The 22,516-nt window shown below is 31.2% G+C and overlaps 2 protein-coding genes across 2 annotated transcripts in view; one reads left to right on the top strand and one right to left on the bottom strand.

The window, feature by feature from the left end:
• The window catches only part of Smp_146650 (nalp (nacht, leucine rich repeat and pyrin domain containing)-related), a gene marked incomplete at its 5' end in the record, with an annotated part of 26,404 nt that extends 24,927 nt beyond the window's left edge, over nucleotides 1–1,477 (top strand). Inside the window, one exon of the mRNA XM_018790803.1 lies at nucleotides 1,240–1,477. Coding sequence (XP_018646038.1) covers nucleotides 1,240–1,330 — 91 coding nt within the window. The 3' untranslated portion in view covers nucleotides 1,331–1,477. The remainder of the gene's footprint in view (nucleotides 1–1,239) is intronic.
• A 5,784-nt stretch (nucleotides 1,478–7,261) lies between these two features.
• The window catches only part of Smp_146640 (glycosyltransferase-related), a gene marked incomplete at both ends in the record, with an annotated part of 40,313 nt that continues 25,058 nt past the window's right edge, over nucleotides 7,262–22,516 (bottom strand). Inside the window, 3 exons of the mRNA XM_018790804.1 lie at nucleotides 7,262–7,322; nucleotides 12,686–12,906; nucleotides 21,244–21,406. Of these exons, the coding sequence (XP_018646039.1) occupies nucleotides 7,262–7,322; nucleotides 12,686–12,906; nucleotides 21,244–21,406 (445 nt within the window). The remainder of the gene's footprint in view (nucleotides 7,323–12,685; nucleotides 12,907–21,243; nucleotides 21,407–22,516) is intronic.

Here is a 22,516-nt window from a genome sequence, read left to right on the forward strand (position 1 = left end):
TTCTACCAAGTCTGTTGTAGAGATATCAGCTCACTGAAGACAATTGGTGAACGGTCGATCAAAATCATGGATTGGTTGAAGTTAGACATTAACACCGCTGAATGCCGGCTCAGTGGTCTATCGGTTAAGGGCTTTGGCTCGATACTGGTAGGTCCTGGGTTCGAGTCTCGCGAGTGCGGGATCATGGATGCGCACTGCTGAGGAGTCCCATAATAGGACGAGTTGTCGGTCCAGTGCTTCCAGGTTTTCGATGGTGGTCTAGCTTCAATTGACTCATGATTTCAACTGTGAATATAACCCATCTGTCAATGAATCTAAGAAGTTGCCTCAGGTAAAATGATTTCTTGGTTTATAATAGCGACTCTACTAATCTGCTGGTCATTTCTGTATTTCGCAAATTACATCTTGGACTAAGTTTAGTTAAACAAGAGAAATTCTATTTTGTGGAGATCATGAAACAATGTAAATCAACTGATGAAATTCAGAAAGTACTGAATATGTATTTCGCTTTAGTATGAGTTTCCTCAGAAGTGCTCATCCATAACCTCACCAGGGATCAAACTCGAGACCTTTCGAATTCGTATTGAATGTTTAGCATCTAGACTACTGAACGTAAATCTAATCACATATATGTTTAACTTCATTAATTTGTGAGGGATGGTACTATGTCAAGTCCATATAGGTAGTTCTAGCCTCTAGACAGATAGATCTATTTATTCTACTTAAGGCACATTTTTACCGTACCACTTAGTCGCTTATTAATCCTGACTGTTTTTATATGATCACATGTGTGCACTTCTTATCTTACTCATATCTGTAACTTATTTTTGTTCCGCCATAAATATTGATTCACGCTTCGCTAAATCGGGTTGACTCATTCACTTTCGTTTTGCTTTGCTTTTCAATCAAAGATTGTACGAAATTTAGATATTCAAAAATCCATTCTCGTATTTGACTTATTTGATTCTCTTATTCACCAAAGCGATTTAGTCTGTGATTATATACGAGGATTGGTGACATGTATATTTCAATAACAATCATTCATGCAATTTAAATGGTTTCAGATTTAAGGCCACTAAAAATTCATATTTTTGCTCAACCATCTTGTATTACGTGAAAACTGGAGTGTTTGATCAGTATATTCTAAATTTTTTAGTTGCTAACAAGTAGTATGTAATTAGTTATACAAATTCATTGACTTTCAAAGTTTGGAATTTTATAATTGATACTTTGTTTTAGAGACTACTTAAAGAAAAATGTGGATTCATTGACACCTGAAGCTAACAGTTCTAACTCCAGTCCATTTAGACTGAATGGCAGTTATTCTTAGTAGAAACAACAATAAAAGTTAAGTTCATATTTGAATGTTCTCATAATGACACATTTGTGAACTGTTTTTTTGGAAAATTTTTTCTCAGTTTTGTGATTTGTTTCTGGAAATTGTCGAAATAAACGTTTACACTACTTGGCAGACTAATTTTTATTCCTATTGTTCTCTTTATGCAAGTTAAATCTATTTAGTAGTAACTAAATGTCATAAATTATTATCTACTATTGGATTAAATTACTTTTTTAGCGTAAAATATATTGAAATACATTAGATAACTGAATGAGCGTTATATTAGTTGAACGACTACAAGATAGGTAGGTAATCTCTCTCTGGTTTAATCAAAAATCAATGAAGTTGTTATAACTTGTGGCCGAGTGGATGCCCTGTTAACGTCTGACGTGATATGACCGCCAATCAGAGAGCAGCGAATTGTCGATTGGAACAGTGACACAGGGAGACCGTACGAGCGGTCTAAAATACGTATCGGTCCTGCTTTCTGCTTAGCCCAGCCAGTTAAGTCCAGAACACCTATAATAGCCTCTGCAATATGAATCATTATATTTCAAATATACTGAGTTTATATACCAATCAAACTGACCGTATCGTATCATAAAATAGAAAATAATATGAGTATAAGATTTAGCCAAATGTGGCTGTGAATATGGGAGGCAGTAATTAATAGACTAGGGATAACTCAAGAATGGTAAATCGTATAATAATAGTCTATAGGTCAAAATAAAGCTTATAATAAGGGGGATGTGAATATGAATAGTTTAGTTATAAAAATATATGCATAGTATTGGTTCATAAATAGATCCCAAAGTTACCATATCGGGACATAACACAGTAGTAAATAATTACAGTTTGTTAAGTATGGTGGTAATTTTAAAAGTAAACAATATACACAGTTTTAATTCAGTGTTTGAATATTTGAAGGAAAATACGAAAACGTGTAGAGATATTAACAGTTCAAATGAAATCCAAATAGTTTTTTTCAAGTGATTGAATGAAAAACTGAACATTCCTACCATTTCAACAATCTTGAACCCCCCAAAAAAACAAAATGTGTTCAATAAAGTACCGAAACCAGAATGTTTTTATCTGAGTACAAACAACCATAGAGTCCTGCAGAATTAAGTCGTGATTCGAAGGTTTATTAAATAAAATTATAGCAATCAATATATGAATAAAAACGCTGACTATTTTTGAATTTACTGGATTTAGGCAAAATTCAAAAAATGGATAAACTTAGCCTAACTAGCAGAAATGTATAGTGGCTATTAGTGGAATCCAGGACGCTTGTTTCGTCCCATTTGGGATGTACCTGCATCTCAGAGTCGATATTCACTCTGGGACTCGAACCGACTAATGTTCGCTTCAAACGCCATCTTATTATCCACTCAGCCACTGAGTCCTGATAGCCATTTGCTTGTGCAATGGGGTAAAATTCAAATTCACTTGGTATTGTTTAGTTGAATCTTCCCATTGATGTTTAGGACTGCAATTGATCAGTCTAACTAGTTCTTGACCTGTGTAACATATTTCATGATTTGATATTGAAATGTGATGATAAAACGTTGGTCAATTAATTACTCTCCTAGATTCTCTCTGATGGATTTGTATGTTGGTGGTTTTAAAAAATGTGGGATACATTTAAAGATTATGTTAATAGAAGCTACTAAAACTGATAACTAAGACTAAGTGAATAATCTTCTGATTGTAATATTATTTAAAATATTAATTTAAAACTGTAGCTAATAAACTTTACGATTATACCAATTCTTGAATTGTACTTACATTGGTTAGATAATAAAATAATTAGTTTCCGATTTTACTACATTTTTTACTTAAACATTGTATTAAGTGTAACGATCATGATCCGTTAGTTTGCTAAAAATTTATATTCACGATGTTGTCCTAGACAGCACTAAATGATTCTCATTGTATGATACATCAAACCAAATTGATAGGATCTACCACATCATATGGATACAAGCTTGTAAGTTCTTCAATGTATAACTGAATGATTTACTTAACAAAAGTCATAACTCATATGTATAGATTATTTGTGAGTAAATACAGTCTTCTTTTACAAAACTTTCTATATTCTTATATGTAGTTGAACTGGTTCAGCCATGTTATTTGATTCAGATTCAATATTATTTCAAATTCCAATAAAGGAAGAAAGAAATTTGATTAAATTCAGCTCGTTTTAAACTAGACAGCTACAAATTATTTGCATATATTACAAAAATAATACGCTGATTAAGATTAGTACCTAAACTCAATTATAGTAAGTAACTCATGAACTTAAAGAAGTTACTCCTAAAACTGATGTTAAATTCTTGATAAAGTCTTTAGACCAACTTTTCTCGTATGGGCTTAATCATATCATATGGTTAACTTAAGCAAAATTATTAGACATCGTTTGTTTTATATTCATACTGGTAGGAGTTTCTGACATAATCTTCAAATGAAAATCTATTTGCTCATGAACTCAGTACTTATGCGACATGTAAACTAACTCCAATGGTCATTTTTCAAAAAGCTGTCATAATTAAAATAACGAAATGATTGAACAGTATACATTATTTTTAGAAGAGAACACTCTGCTAGGAATTCATATCTCTTATATTTTAAGTGCAACTCCAAGTTAATCAATACTTGATTACTTTCCAATAATTATGGACGATCAATGAAAACATAAGATTTATGGTGAATAAGACAGGGTAGAAATTAGTTTATCACCGTGTTCACCTTCACATTTCTCGTTATTCCAACTCCACCTAATATGAATATTGATGTTATGTATGCTTATAACATGTTTAATGTTAGTAATAGTAATTTAAAACTTAGATTTCTGGTATCTAGTCTCGTCACAGAATGTTAACCCACTTCTTTATCTTCAACAAGTGACTGTATGCGATGTCATGTAACCGACTTACTGATAAAATCTTTATTTGTTTAGCATTATTATTAAGCGTTTGTTTAATATCTATACAAGATTACTAAGAAAGTTACTATTTGTATTGAAGTTCCGCTATTTTCTTCAGTCCTGATGGAGTAGGACATGAAGTTGTATGGAAATAAATTGTTATTTTTCATAGATAAATATGAAGTACTATTCTTTATCTGTGATCACATAGCTTTAATAAAAAAGCACTAGTGATTGAATTTACTCAATTACAAAACTTAAAAGACTGAGAGTTTTGCAGAATTTCATTATTAGTCATGATTGGATAAACATACCCAATTCGTCGATTTATATATATATATGTCATAGACTGATTCAAATCATGCTAACTTGGATAAGAACTTCTTCGCAAAAATACTTTTATTAGCCTTATCCATTGCCATGTAATTAAACGTCTTTATAGATTAAAGAATAGTTCGAAGTATCTCATTCAATCGCTCAAGAAGTTTTAATACTAATAATATTTTCGTCTGTAATCTATTACTCATTGTTAGAACCATAGTTTAAACTTATTGTTGATGTATGTAGAAGCCCTTAGCTAAAACATTCTTAGTATTGGTACTTCAGGTATAGTTATACTGTTATTTTTAATTTGAGTAATTCCCAAAATGACTTCAATGTATTCATTGTTTCCTGCTGACCAATGAGGATATGGATTAAATAGTTTGGGAAACAAACAATGTCACTATCAGTCTTTTAATATGCTCTTGGGATGGTAAGTATGTTTCCTAGGCTCATCATTAGTTCTATCCATGATGAAAGAAATATTTAGCAAGGAAATTCATTCCTATATCCAAAATCACTTTTGTAAGAAGTCTTTCAAAAAAATCCACCTTGAATCGACTCAACAAGTATGTTTATCTGTCAATGAATACATAGATTATTATGAGTCCACAAAGTAGTGTTTTTGATGTACCATCGTTCCATATTCATCTGTACATATTCAATAATCAATATACATGATTATTGCCGTTTATAAGTTCTGTTTGGTGATTGAATTAATGAATAAAGCATCTTACTGAAGTATCTCATTCCTGGATTACTGTCCAATATTCTGAAAACTTATTGGAACGTGATCATTTAAATATCTACCCACTGGCTTTTATATTTATATTATATCGTTCCTTCTCCCTTTACACATTATGAACGTCTTGTAAAACAATTATAAGTATAGTAACTACTTTATATTAGTGTTTTTTAAATTATAAACGATCATTATTTTATTTCGAATTGCAAGATATTTCAGGACAATTTCTATTTAGACCTCTACGTTATATCTTGTATCCATAGTATATAGCAATTAGTCTATACATGACTTTGTTTTTTATTAGTAATAATAGGGCAAAATACTTATTTCATAATTTAGATCACGAACTAATCTTTGTTAAACAACCATTAATAAAAAAGAACCAATCAACAATTGTTTTGTTGTAGTATATGATTTCATAACAGCGCACAACACAACCCGTTTGGAGATGGAACATAAAACATTAAAAACTCAAGGTGAGCAGTTAACGTCTAGACCATTGAGTTTGTTTTCATTGATTTACATGTTTAATTTTAATCATTTGGCGATAGTTATATGTTTAAATGTTGTTATTAATAAAATATATTCATTAGTGACATTTATAAAGTATGAATCAGAAGATTTGTGTTTGTAAGATACTACAATAACTATTCTAGGGAAAACAATGAATTATCTAATGTCCATTTTTGCATTATGTATAAATATATAGGGAAGTTTTACTTAGTAACATAAGTTTGATTAAATGTTAAATTTTTGGTAAAAATCATTTATTCATTACCCATGGGAATAATATAAGATAATTCAACAGATTAATATCTAAAGTAAACAAAAAAAAAAGGTTACTCTTGTTTCCAAGTATGAATGTAGAAAAATTAATTAAATTTAAATTTTTTAAAAAAAAAAATCGTTAATACAATTTTGTTTGTTTTTTTAAGAAAAATATTAAATTTCATTTATTATTATTATAACCTAATAAATTATCATTGAAATCTTAGTTATGAAGACAATGTTTGCGTTTTTCTTTATGATGATGATGGTGATGATGGATTGTTCAAAATTTGAGTAGTTTTCAAGTTTAGTTTTATTATCTTAACGTTTGATGATTGAGAATTAAAGCTAAAATCTCCTAATAATGGTCAGTATGCTTGATAACATCAACTTGTTGTTCATTAAATAAACATTCTTACTGGTTTGTAATAGTATATGACCGTCAGTTGATAAGATTGTAAATCTTCACTGATTGAGTTGGTTGGGCTATGTATTGCGCATGCCTAACCACCGAATATCATGGAGCGCAATGCTGACTAGTGTTACAGACGGATGGAAGAAAGTTGGGAGCGGTCAAACCTAAACGTGGAATCAGTCCATAAAGTCACTAACTTCTCGTTGAGCAATATTGGTAGAAGCAGACTACTTGGTTGGGGCCCACACGACTGTCGTAACCAGTGGTCTGAGACTCTGTGTGACATGGCTCAGAATCGATCACAATGGTGTAGGTGTATACACTTCTTGTCTAACCTTAAACCTTGAGATTAAAATCATTTTATATCTTTCTTTCTACGAACTAATTCCTTGTCCCTGTATCATATCCTTATATGCAATCTTTCTTTTATATAATAATACCATTGAAGTAACTATTTCTATGAATTTGATGTTCATCTTGTTGTGCTAATGAGTTATGGCAACTTGGACAGATGCATATATGTTCCTGGTCCTAAGTTGTAGATGACTGACTTATACTCGATTGATTCACTGGACAACTTAACTATATTATAAAACTAGTCACTACTGAACACCTCGACAATTAATTTTTAAAATGATTATGAATGTTTCATATATCTTAGGGGCTGTTTTGCATCATCACCTCAGATCAGCTGAACCAATAATCATATATTTTGTATTATTTTGGAATTTCATAACACAAAGCATCTCATTCACATAATGGACCGACAACATTACCTTCAAATTTAACGACAATAACGTTAGCATACCTAGTTAACGTTTAGTTAACTTGTGTTAAAATATCATCCGTATCCATAATTATGAGTGAACTCTGATTTTCTTTTCAGATTTAAAGTCTCAAAATTTAAATGATTGGTATTCATTTTCAACATTGCATAAATTTTAAGCATCTTGTGTGCTAGATACTTTGAAAAGTTAGGTTCTGAAGAGTTGACTTTGATTCCAGATGTAGGTTGACTGCAACCTAATTGTTGATACAAATACGGTTAAGCTGTCAGTAGGCAATAATTTTCAAGTCTCAGTCCTTAGATCTGATGATTGAAGATCATAAAAATGTTAGTTATTTGAAAGGCAATTGAAATAAACCGTCGAGTGTAGGTGTTCTGTATAGTATAGTATAGTAGCATGCTCCATGATCAAGCCTCTTATACTTCGAACATGTTAAGAACATTCTATAGTAGTAGCTTCGAATAAGCTTTACAAACATTTTAGAGCTAATTATAGTTCCAGAAGTGATTTGTTAAAAAATGAAGATATGAGTGAAATCTAGATTTTGACTGGCTTGAATAACTACATGTTTCTGATGATTGATTCATACACGTATTCAATGTAAATAATCCGTTTTGCAAACACACTTTTTATAGTGATTCTGTATTATGATCCCTAAATTGGAATTAAATGACAGTCCCTAAGTAATAATGATTGAAAGTCACTGATGTTAGTATTCTTGTTGTTGAATTCAGGAATGAAACTGGTCAGTTTATATTGCCTTATATTCATTCTGAGAGGATTACACGGATATACATTTTTGTCACACGTTATAGTATATTTGGTAAGTAACTAGTAGTGAAATAAAAGACCCAATTTTTAGGTAATTCGCCTTAACATGCACGCACAGCAATAAAGACTAGTCATTTGAAGTCCCAAATATCAACAAAAGGAAATTAAAAACCCTTGTTGATATGTTCATACTCGTTGAATACTTTAGTTACTATTCGAACTCAGTAGCTTAGCAGATAACACGTTGGAATCACAAGCAAATAGTACTGAGTTTGAATTTCAGTGCAAACATTAACCATATGCTGAATGTAACTCAAACTAACATGTCACAGGATCTAGAAAGTTTAATAGCCATATTCAGTAAACCATTTATTGATCTTTAGGAGGGCTTATTATAGTTCTCATAATATTTACTAAAACGAACATTCAAGTCGACTTTGAAATGATCCAAATGAAATTGATATTCCTACAAAATACTAGAAAAAATATTTTATTCATTCCAAAAAAAGGAATCACACATAAACCAAAATAAAGCTTGTTATTGACTTTTGTAAAACTCTTGGATATTTTTTGCGATCTAAAAAGCATGTTACCTGATCAAAAGTTAACTTTCACTTAGTTGAAGATCAAAAAACCAAATGATGACTGTAAGCAAAGATGGATAATGGTTAGCAGTGGAATCCAGAACGCGCGTTTCATCTTATTTTGGACTCGTTAGCTGGATGTACCTGCATCTCAGAGTTGATATTCACTGCTAGCCACTATCCATCTTTGCTTACAATGCTTGGGAATTAAGGCTATATAGAGGCAATACGCACAGTATGCACATATGCCAATTTGAGATTGACAGTTGCAGTCCTAATCATCAATGGGAAGATTCAAACAAACAATACTCAGTGAATTCAAATGATGATTGTTCAAATTATTCTTTGATCATAAAAATTAGAAATTACTTATAATTATTAAGGCTATCTGTAGGACTGTAGAAAACCAAGTAGCATAAAACAATGTCATATATTAGTAGGGATAACTCTGGTAATGGATGCTCATAAACCTAACAACAGGAATCGAACTCAGTAACTTCAAACTTCTCGATATTATATGTATAGAATGAAGTGAAGTGTAGCGTCTGTTGGTGTGTTAAGCTCATACACTTTATTCTAGCTTCTGGACAAGCCAATTTACCTATCCATCTTGAGTCCCGTTTTGACCTTGTTAATTATTCACTTATTAACCCTGACTATTTTTTATATAAGCGTATGTGTGTGTACACTTCTTATCCTATTTATCACATATCTGTCATTTATTTATATCTGACTATAAGTATTGATTAACGCTTGATAAAGCCAGTTAGCTTTCCCGCCATCTTCAATGCGTGTCATTTTTACTTCGCTCGCTGATATCTACTCATGTGCTTGTAACTTTCTGGCTTGCGTCATTTGTCAATAAAACTGTAGTTGCCGCTTCTCTTTACCTTCTAATTTTATGCACTGTTAAGATTTGTATTATAACGGTTATCGAGGTGAACGATTAACGAAGCACGGTACTACAGTAGTTTTATACTGAGGCAAATAAAACTGCATAGTGTTATCTGATTTCTAAAGTTTTCTAATTATTATTCTTCCATGATATGATCAACATAATGAACAATCTTCAAAATCCATTCATTATTATAAAAGAAATCTTATTCAATATTCAAAACAATAAAGATTTTGTTAGATTTATACATGTGTAAAACTGTCAGTAAAGTATATTCCCTAGAAGGAATTTCTGTCCATACTTTATATATTATAAACATACTGTCTATTCATAATATACATAAAAAAGGTGTTACTATCCATATTCATTTACAAGTTGAAATACATTAAAAAATTTATTTCATGTTTAATTTGATCTTCTTTTTTGTAATTCGATAGAGAATACTGGATCTGGTAATAATTTTCTTTTGTTTTTTTTCCTTTTACATCTTATAATCTTCTTTGTTTATATTAATTAAACGAGGTATTTTAACTGAAGCATATTGGTTGATAAAAATAGAAGCATATATGAACAGGATGAAGACGAACTGAAAAGAATTACCCAGGATAGGGTTGGATGGAGAATACTGGCGGGCGGCCAATGTTCCTTCACGAGGGGTAACAGGCGTAAGGAAATAATATTAGTTGATGAATATTTATGCCAAGAGCGATCACTTGACTTAATATTATGTTCATTCAACTAGATATATTTTGTTTTATTTTTAATTAATTTGTGAATCTTTACGAAATTGAAGATATTTTAAAGCTTGTACACCATGTTGCTTTGCTAGACGTTTAATAAAATCCAATTTCAATTTGTCAATGCATGATCTAAAAGTAAATATAAATACAATATAATTGAAAAATTTATTTTAAAAAAAAGACAATATCGATGTGTACAGGACAAGCTGTGAACCAAATGTGGAAAAATTCAAACACTTCACTTCTACCAGAAGTTTGTGCTGACGATGTTTTTAAAAAGAACGATGAGAGCTCCATGACCAAACCATCCAGCTAAGAGAACAAAACTCCATCAAAAACAATGATGTCTTTCGGTAAGTCTAAACAGTTTCTTTTTCACATAAATATTACACACTAAACTTTTAAACATAATCATTAAAATTAGGGATTAATGAACAATGTTTGTTTTGAAGTTAGCTTATATGTAGATTTGAAGTTATCTGAAAAAGCATTAAAGACTGGAAGACACCAAACAATTCTTCCGTTTTAGATAGTTGAGATCATGAGTCAATTGAAGCTAGACCACCATGGAAAACCCGGAAGCACTACATGGCCGTTTCGTCCTATTGTAGAACTCCTCAGCAGTGCACATCCACGATCCCACCTCGCGAGATTCAAACCGAGGATCTATCAGTCTCACGTGCAAGCACCTAACCATTAGACCACTGAGCCGGCATCTAACTGTGTTAATATCTAACTACAACCGATCCATGAAATTGAGCAACTGTCCACCACTGTCTTCAGTGAGTTGATATCTCCCAATAGACCTGGTTGAACTCCACTGGTTACTGCTTCTCACTAGAACTCCAGGATATACCTCATTTGTTTTAAACTTGTTTGTAGTATACATCTATGACGACACTTGAAACTAAATCAAGAACTTAAAAGTCTTATGATTTAAATGACATATTATAATCAATGATATCATATTTAATAATTCACAATATCTAATTGTGAACAATGTGCGAAATTGCTTGAAATCAAAGTAAGTTCGTCTGTGGAAGAATCCAGATCTGGAAAATATCTAAATTACTGATGAAGTTTCATATCCAATCCTCAACTTTGTTACATTTGTTAAAAATTCGAGGAAATTGTCTTATGAGAATGAAACTAAATGCATGTTCTCTACTCAGAATACACTTAGAAAAGTATCGTCCAGTGCTTCCAGGTTTCCGATGGTGGTCTAGCTTCAATTGACTCATGATCTCAACTATATAAAATTACTAAAATCTCCACAAAACCCCTTCTGATAAGGATCATGTGCTCACTAGTGACTGGCTCCATGAGGTATTTCCTGGAGTTCTAGTGAGAAGCAGTAACCAGTGGAGTTCAACCAGGTCTATTGGGAGATATCAACTCACTGAAGACAGTGGTGGACAGTTGCTCAATTTCATGGATCGGTTGTAGTTAGATATTAACACAGTTAGATGCCGGCTCAGTGGTCTAATGGTTAGGTGCTTGCACGTGAGACTGATAGATCCTCGGTTTGAATCTCGCGAGGTGGGATCGTGGATGTGCACTGCTGAGGAGTTCTACAATAGGACGAAACGGCCATGTAGTGCTTCCGGGTTTTCCATGGTGGTCTAGCTTCAATTGATTCATGATCTCAACTCTATAAAGTTACTAAAATCTCCACAAAACCCCTTCTGATAACAAATCGGATGATTGGATTCTATTGATGAACATGCTAGACGAATATTACATTAAAAATTAGTTGTCGATTCGTCATAGGACTAATAAAATTAACTCGATAATTTATTGAGGATCGTTAACTAATTACTAAACGTTTAACATTGGACTGCTATAACAAAATATTTCAGTAATTATATATCTCTGTTTATTTCTAATATTTGCAGTTAAACCATTGACTTCCAGATTGAATACATACTCCTAATCAAGATGGTGATTAGCAAAATTAGCTTAGCAGATACAAGTTACACATTCTTCTTGATTTTTTTTCTGAAGACCTCAGACGCGCAGAGTTCATTATCTTTAGAAGAGACTGGACTACTTAGCTTATACTTTCCAGAGTAGTCTCTAGAATAATCAACATCGTCATACACTAATCTTTAGTATTGACGGATATTTGTTTCCTGAAGAATGAAATAACTTTACTAGACAGTGTTCAGATGTTGTATCTCAATAAATATGATATATCAAAAGATTCGTTACTTTGACCGTGTTCGGGTATCATGTTTCGATAATATCAACTGAAGCTTTCGATTTACTTTGGTTATATTTTGTGAGCTGACAAACGAAAGCCAGTAAGTGTAGGTAATTAATTTTTATATAGAATCCAATACAGAGTCTTATGAGATTTTACTATAATTGAAGGTAACTTTTAAATAACTCACCTGTAAACTGAATTCATTCTATAACGAAACACTTCAAAACTTGGTGGATGAGGTAAATGTATAAGAAATACATTGGTTAAAACAATAAATTTATACCCTAATGCATCTAATGCCATAATATATGAGGCTTTATTCCAACCGAATCCAATGAAAATTTCATCAAACATTGTTGTATGACGTGAGACAATCACATACGGTTCATAATCTGCTGACCATTGTACCTTTAACAGAGAAAACATGAAAAGTATCAAACAAATTACGTAATATTATTACAGGTGATGGTTATACATCATTATGAAGATGAAAAACCATCCTATTTTGTCTACTGATTTAACTGGTCAAAAGTTTGAGTGAGTATTAAAAAAGCTACTCAAAAATTACTGATGCGAAGGAAGGAAGTTCTTGCATTTAATTCTACTGTAAGAAGTTCGACATGGCTAAAATATAAATAACTAACGTTTTGTATGTTGAATGTTGGTTGATTACCAATACGCTACTCTACTCAGTTCATTAATCTGGAAGTTCAAGGTGACCAATAATCACTGTAACGCTATGTCTAGGTGGGTAGATTTCCTTACTTAATATTCAAGATAAATCGTTGAAATGACCACTGAAATTGTCTCTCTACCTTCTAGCATATATAAACAAGGATACATGATCCCTTAAATCAATAGCTTGAAGATGTACTATATAAAAACATAATGTTCGGTAACAAGAGAGAAAATTGAATACATACCAGTACTTTGTCAGTTCTAGCTTCATTTACTAACTTGAGTACAGACAAAATCTATCATCTAAACATACTAAAGCAGATACTCTAAATTATGTTATATTCTGAATGAATATAATCTTCTAAATAACCAACAGTCTACAAGTTTGCAAAGAAAGATGAAGTATAACATTTAATGTATATTTATGAATGCAAGTGTATAGTGAATCCATCTAGCAAATCATAGACACATATAAATTAAAACAAAATTGTATTCAAATAGGGTTTCTAAAGGAAAACTTGTGAAACATGTATGAAAAAATACAGAAAGATATCATGTATAAAAGATATCACAGGGTTTACTTGTAGTGTCGGTTGCTATGCAAGTCCACATAGCTTATTCTAGCTTCCGGGCAGGCCAATTTATTCATTCTTTTTTAGTTACATTTTTGACCTTGTTAATTATTCCCTTTTCAACCTTGACTGTTTTTATGTAAGCGTATTTGTGTTCATTTCTTATCTTACTCATTATACGTCTGTAGCTCATTTTCGTCTGACTATAAATATTGATTCACGCTTGATCAGTTCGAGTTGACTTACATGTCTTCTCCTTTGCATTTCATTTCTCTTCGTTCTCTTTTCCTCGCTTTCTTCGATCGTCTGTCTGGGTTAATGATTGTGTGAAATATACGTATTCGAAATCTATTCCTGTATTTGACTTACTTAATTTCGTTATTCATTAACTCAATTTAAGTCGATAATAATATACGAGAGTAGCCGAGATATACATTTTAATAACTCAGTAACGATTATACAGTCCAAATGGAGTCAGATACCTGGCCACTAAATACTATTCTTCAAGTTAACCATTATGAAGAAAGTGTGTCTCTTTTATGAATATCTACTTTAGACGTTTTGATTCTAATCAGTGTGAATTCTGAGTTGTGAAGCAATGAGAGTCCAGTAAACTATTTTTAAGCCAAACAGTTGATGGAGAATAACCCATTTAACATTACCCTTTTAGTTAATTTTCATCAGGTGTTCTAAACTCTCATTGTATATTAATTTTACACTTGTATTAAGATATGCTTTAGAGTGAATAGATTGAATTTCTTAGCCAATGAATAGTATAACTACAATAATATTGAAAATACCCTATTTATATACATATATTAAGATTGAATATCTTTTCAACATCGACATACTTCATAATCATTATTAGACAATTTCCAATGTGAATAATTCGTTGACATATGACCAGCTGACCAGATTTTATGTCGAAATGGTAAAATCTCTCCAATTTCCCAAGATTTTAACAAATCTTCTTTTGTTTCTGGTAGTTTCAAATGATTTTTAAAAGTTTCAAATGCTGGCACTACTAAACAAATATTTTGTGATTGATTGTTCTATAATAATAAAAAATATATAACATTTTTAAAAAAAAGAACACGAGTTACTACTTATAAAAACTCTTGTAACTAAGCATCATTATGAATGAGTGAATCCCTTTACATAGTCGTGAAGTTATACTCAATAAATTCTCTAAATCCCCATTGAAACTGTAGAATGAAATTGAATGAAGAGTAAAGTATGCTTCTAAGTACTTGGTATTTTTTTAGCCAAACTGGAAAATAAACAGTTGAAAGACATCTTGAATAAACTAGATTATTACTATCGGTGTATATATCACACGCTTGTCGTGTTCAACAAAAATATTAATAAAATGGAGCTGTTAAACAGTTTTAATGACGTTCATCCATATATTAAATTCACTAGTGAAGAGGAAACTAATAACAGTATAGTCTTCAATGATGTCTTGCTTTCTAGAAGGATAGGTAGTTCCACTTAAAAAAATTGATTCAGTAAGAATATATGGGTGGGTCAGTATACCTATTTTCATAGATTTACACCTCTTCAGCACAAAATAATTATGATTAAAAGTCTCAGCCATAGTATCAAACCATTATGTTGCGAGGATAGTGTAAATAGTGAAATAGATAAGCTAAAGAATACATTACGAAATAATGGATGTCCAGATAACTTCGTCAGAAAATTCCCGTTAGAACAAACTCTGACACAGTAAATGAGAAGACCCTTAATCTAAAACTCAATCTTATATGGAACATAGCAGGTGACATTTTAATACGTTGACTCAAAAGATCTATTGAAAGGATATTTCAAGCCACCAAGTTTCACGTAATCTTGTCAACCAAACCAATACTTACACAACAACTCAAGGATAAGTTATCGATGATAGGCTCCTCCTCTGATGATAGCCCCAACTCAACTGCTCTCGTGGAGCTACTTACATAGGCCATACTCAGAGGGGTTTATCCTTGCGTGCTCCTGAACACCTACCGGCATGACTGGAATAAGGAGTTATGAAACCTATTTAACAACTCATTTCTCACTTGATAGATAGTGAACATCCTATTAAAATAAATGAAGCTTTCTATCTTTCGTACCAAATTCCAAACAATCTACTTATCTACATGGCTGAATCCATCTGGATCAACTCCAGAAAACCAAACTTATATATCCAAAAAAGCATGTTCAATCCATGTGTTTATCCTGGTCGACCATTGGATCACCATATACCTAAACTGAATATTACAAACCCCTAGTCCCTTACGGTCCCTTTTGTATTCATGTCTGCTATGACTTTTTCTAGATCTATGCATTCATATTTCCCGTTTTAAATGAATTCCTGTTATAATAACCTTGACAGCACCTCTCTCATTACATGTTTTATTCACCCGATGTTATTATTATTCTCTGCATGAACGAGACAAAGTTCTCCAGATATGCATTTTATTCACATGATTTGTCTCATCATCATTCATTCGAACTTGACACCTTATAACGAATCATTCTGACTTTTAGTTAATGACCTTTCTAATTTACATATAATACTATCGTTAAATATTTATCCCGTAACAGATGTGAAAGTTGATCACTTATAACATAAACATTGTTTGATTAACTAGCATGCCTTATTTTGGCCTTTATAGAAGAACAGAATAATTATAGACTCATTACTAGTGAGCCTGAAGATAAAGGTATTGAAGACAGTTATTCATCCAAATAATCCGTTTTGTTTTAAGGTAGTCATTTGAAGATCTTTGTAAAATTTTACATATTTCGCTTGCTTATAATGTCGAATTATTATTTTTTATAAAAATTTACCCTAAATTTCTGTACAACTCAATTCATTGAACTTCTATTTACAATTATAGAACATGGTAAAAGTATTTTAGAGCAGAGAATGCTTTTACTCATACACCTGTATATAACTTATGAACTATCCTCTCAGTTTCATAAAAATTATTCCAGAAAATAACTTATACAATCTATATGTAAGGCATCCCAAAGTTGATGTTGACTCTAGGAGTCTCAAATTGGATGAAATACGAGTCCTAGCCACTATTCATCTATGCTTATAATAATTGTGAGTTAAGGCAATATCGTGGAAATACTTACAAGATGCACATATTACTAATAAGAGACCGATCAATTGTAGTCCTAAACAACAATGAGAAAATTCAAATAACCAATAGAAAGATGAATTGTATATAAGTTAGTTTGTTTCTACTGTGGGGGAGAAAAAACCAGATTCCAGTAGAGGAAGAAATCAGGAAGAGGCGCTAGAAGTGGATAGGACACACATTGAGGAAATCACCCAACTGAGTCACAAGACAAGCCCTCACATGGAATCCTAAAGGCCAAAGGAAAAGAGGAAGACCACAGAACACATTACGCCGAGAAATGGAAACAGACATGAGAAGAATGAACAAAAATTGGATAGAACTAGAAAGGAAGGCCCAGGATAGAGTGAGTTGGAGAATGCTAGTCGACGACTTATGCTCCATTGGGAGTAACAGGCTTATAACTTCCTTAAATGCCAACGTCTTGTTTAAAATAAATATTAATATATTTATAAAATATAATTTCTTTTAATTAATGATTAACTTACTTGTATAAAATATTCATTGATAGATTTTTCAATAGAATCAATAATATTTTCTTGTGGTAAAAAATCAATATCAATGTGAAAAATAAATTTAGTTACTGAGTATTTTATAGCAATATTACGTAATATATTGATCGGATAAAATTTCTTTTTTTTTTTTTAATTTTTTAATTTTTAAAAACAAGAAAAAAAATAGAAAAAAAATTAGTAAATAATAAGACTGAAATATAATATGATAAATAGATAAATTTCAATTATATTTTTATAGTTTATTTAATATAATGGAATGATAACTTTTAAGAACTATTTATGAACCAATATGATGTGTATATTTCCTATTCTATAATGAGTAAGTAACTAAACTATTCATATTTGTGTCCCTCTTATGATAAGCTTTACTTTGACCTATGAACTATTATTATAGGGTTTACCATTCTTGAGTTATCCTCAATCGATTAATTACTGTTCCCCTTATTCACAGCCACATTTGGCTAAACCTTATACAAATGTTATTTTCTATTTTATGGTACGATATGGTCAATTTGATTGGTATATAAACTCAGTATATTTGAAATAAATGATTCATATTGCAGAAACTGTTATTGGTATTCTGGACTTTACTGGCTGAGCTAGGCAGAAAGCAGGACCGACAAGTGCTCTAGACTGCTAGTACGGGTTTGGTATGTTACTGATCCGATCAATAAATCGCTGCTCTCTAATTGGCAGCATCGTTACATCATATAATATATAAGAACGCAGGCAGGCTACAAGTTATAACATTGATTTTATTTAATGTATCTGACAATTGTTTGCTATTTCCAATGTTTATAATAATTAATATTATATTACCGAAAATCATTTGTCTCAAAGGATCAATTTTTCTTTGAATTTACCCATAATGTTCATATTTCTATTTACTTAAAAAGAATACAGTTTTGATAAACAAAGAATATTTTAAATAATAATCTATTACGGAACTCGAAGTGTTGTTTATCTAGAACAGAAAGTTATTGATTAACACTATTTCTTACTATGAAGTTAATCTATGGTTTTACAAATATGATACTCTTATTAGAAAGTAATTTTCAACATCAGGTGGTTGATCACAAAAAATAAGGTAACCCTGGAAAGATACCAAGTTTTATTCCGTAAACTATCACTGTTCACACAAGAAAACAATGCTGAATCAAACTCAAAGTGAAAAACACATTGCTCTTTAGTCAATAAGTTAAAATTTTCTGATCCATATTTGTAAATCAATCAAATTCTCATATAAAACAAACCTTTAATTTTTAATGTAATCACTTATTAGTAATTGTTAAAGACTTGATTTGTCACATTATATGGTTTGCTTTGTCTCTCGCTGTGTAGATTTAGCCTGGGGGTTACTGGAAGAGCTTAGCGTTCAATTAGAAGACTTATCAGAGTGTAACTATGATTGTATTTAAAACTGAGAATTGAACATTACATTTTATTACACTACATGTTTCATTAAGTTTTTCTAATAAAATATCCAGATTTCTTCATTTGTAAATTTATTAATATTATAGTATTTTCATAGTTGAAAGCTTGAGTCAATTGAAGCTAGACCACCATGGAAAACCTGGAAGCACTGGACGGCCGTTTCGTCCTATTATGGGACTCCTCAGCAGTGCGCATCCACGACCTCGCTTCGTGAGATTCGAACCCAGGACCAACCAGTCTCCACAAAATCCCTTCTGCTAATATTATAGTATAAATTGTAAATATGTGGGTGTTTTCAATGATTGAATGATTTGACTGTGTTTAGGTATGCAATTCGCTTTAAATAAACATTATTATTCCAAATGAATTAAAAACACTTAAAATATTCAACATTTTCTTGGATTGACAAAATTTATATTTTTTTGCTTGTTTGAAGTGGTTTCCCTATGTGTCTTTCAAGAGTTTCCCTAATGAACTAAAGATATAAATTTATAATTTTTACTATTTCAGTTATCATTGAAGTTGTGAATATTTTTTGATTATTGTGATAATAAAGAGCGTAGAGAATTAGTGTCGTTTAACAGTAACTAAATAACACAATGTAAATTATTTTCATTGAAAATAGGATGTTGACTTAATCAACTTTTTCTAGCTCATAATTCAACACAAATCTTGAATATAAGATACTTCATTCATTATTACTAATTGAAATCTCAAAAACATCAATATATATATATACATATATATATAACATTATTTGAACATAAAGGTGTTTTTCGAATGCTATTTATAGTTTGGAAAGTAGAGAAGACTGAAAATCAATCGCTAGTTTTTCAGTTCACGTTTTGAAATCGGTTTATGCAAGCTATAACTGTAGTGTAAGCTACTTATGTCGGCAGATATAAATAGTATTTGACACTAATCAAAAGTTAAATGACAGACAACAGAAGTCTAAGAAGATCAAATTACAAATAATAGAAAGGGAAATGGAAAGGAATTGTGAATTGGAAGAATCAAATGGAATGTAAAGGATAATTGATGGATGATTTGCAAATGAAGCGCTTAAAATATGGTTATCATATTTTATGGAGATATTCTGCAATTTTGTATTAAACAATAAATTGATTGTCCCACCTTGAATTCTCGTTCAAGACATAACTAGTTCATGATAATATAAAAGTCTTAAATGAAAAAGTAAAGCACATTCAAGCTGGAGAAACAAAGTGACTATTACCACATAGATTATGAGTGATACATTTGAGGATGGTTACACTATCCATTATCTGGATCTACAATAGAAATTTCAAATTACATAATAAAGAATTTCGCTAATATAATATGTTAAGTAGGTAGAAAAAAACTTTTGACATGACCTTATACGTGTATTTTAAAAATAATGTCAACCAGTCTAGATTATATGTTAAATTGACAGACATTTTATGTCAGTGACCTCATATTACGCTTTTTTCAGTGATTATGACCTACATAACGAATTCTACTTTAAGAGACAGTACAAATAATCAGAATAATGTAGAAAAATAACAATATCTGAGAGCTTTCTGAAGATAGTAAAACTTTCGATGGAAGTGTGTTCGATGTAATCATCAACATATTTTGTATTTTGTCGAATCATACGGTATTAGAATAATATATTTCAACAAAGATACTAAATATCAAAAGTGAAAAATACCCAGCAGCCTTAACATCTGATAAAAACTAGTTTACTCAATATTAATAATATTTTCTGTACAATAAAACCAAGTAAGGTTACGTACGCAAACTCTAGCAGTTGCCACTTAATATTTAATAGACGGCAAACATGGCATCATATCTTAATAATAAGGCGGATACTAATCAAGTGTGTTAAATAAAGTTACGTTCTTGGTATATTCATAAAGGTTTGAAAAGGTGCCACAAACTATCATCATTTTAAAGCTGTATATTCTGTAGAAATACTACTTCTATACAGTGATTATAACACACCAAACTAATGATTGATAGAACAGACGACTGAAATCTGGTCGGATAGGCATTAGTCTGTAAGGTCATTCATACGCAAAATCAATTACTGTTGTTGGTAATCATGACTACATTTGATCTATCTCTGTCACCGTATATGAATTTTGAACAGCTTGCCTTACTTTTTACTCAGAATGTATATATGGCAACACAAATCTATCCCTTATGAACCTAAACATCAGCAACAGAAAAGTTGAAATCCCTAAAGACTCCAGTGTCGCTTCTTTTAACTGCAAAGTAACTAGAATATTTTCGAAATAAATATCCCTATTGTATTTTGAATGTAATTCCTATGTTTCTAATAAAATCTAATTCATAGATCAAATAATAAACCAATTTTTAATGATAAAATTGTTCTGTCGTTAGATTTATAATAATATAAGTAATTATACTCACTCCATCTACATATACAATATGATAACCAATATTTGTACGATTTTGTAGAATTCGAGAATTTGTAATATACTCTATCAACAATGTTGCCTCTCTATCGGTTAAATACAGTGCTAAACTCATTGGTCCAAGCCATCTTATTGCAAGCTCTTCAAGTCGATGCAATCTACAAATACAAAAATTTATGAAAAAAAAAGAAGATGCGTAATAAAATAAGGAATTGTTGCGTCATTAGCAAAGCGTGCTTTTTCCAAACACATATCTGAAAACTTTTCAGCATGGTTATCGAAATGTAAATGCAAGTTAGTCAATAGCTCGATTGTTAAAAATCTAGTCAGTTCTGGTCATTTACCTCCATTAAATTCTTCACTCAGAAATATTCACAGTGTAAAAAGAACTGGTTCTAAAGGATGTTGGCTAAGAAATTTGTGTACGGAGAGAACCTCCGTGATTCATCAATTCGACTGTGGTCGCTGTGTTCAGAAGAGATATATTCAGTCCTTTTATTTACCATGATTCTACACTTCTTCATATTTACTTAGTCATTTGCTGATGTGTTTATGCTTTCTCTTTATTATCTTTCTTATAATCATCATGTAGACAACCTGTTATACCTCACTTTTGTATGTTCTTCACATTCCTATTATCATTCGGTCGTTACGTAGCGATAAATTTCGGTTAACTTTTAGCACCTCAGTTACTGACACTAACGATCCCTTATTTTATTATTGATCACTATGTTTCTGAGACTACTGAAGTCAGTTAGTAGAGTATGTGGTGAATCTTTTGAGGTTATTATGAATATGGTTGTAGATAAATATTTAAAATCTTGCAAATTATTGGCAAGTGTCATCGTGTCAGATACTAACTATCCACTTCATTCACATCTTTCCCCTTGCATAACTTCTGATAAAACGAAACGTTAATATATTGGAAGTCATGCACCTAAGCCCAGGTATAAAGGCTCTACAATATTGTATATAGAATATATATTATAGGAAGAACAGGTCAACTACATAGTCAAAAATGAAAAATCTCTTCACTGAAACATCCTTATCTTTTTTAGTAACTCAATGGGTTACTCTCATGATTTTGGACTGTTTTTCACTAAAAGGCAGTTCTAATAGGTATGTAAATTTAATTGTAATAATGTTCGATATGGTATGGAATTATCCCATTGTTGATATTTGAAACTGAATTTCAGTAAGCTTTTGTTAATATCGATAGATCCTGAACATTGAAATTTCTACTCTGCTATAATTTTCAGTGCATATAA

Source organism: Schistosoma mansoni (genome assembly GCF_000237925.1).
Source record: "Schistosoma mansoni, WGS project CABG00000000 data, supercontig 0037, strain Puerto Rico, whole genome shotgun sequence".
In the NCBI taxonomy this organism is placed as follows: Eukaryota; Metazoa; Platyhelminthes; class Trematoda; order Strigeidida; family Schistosomatidae; genus Schistosoma; species Schistosoma mansoni.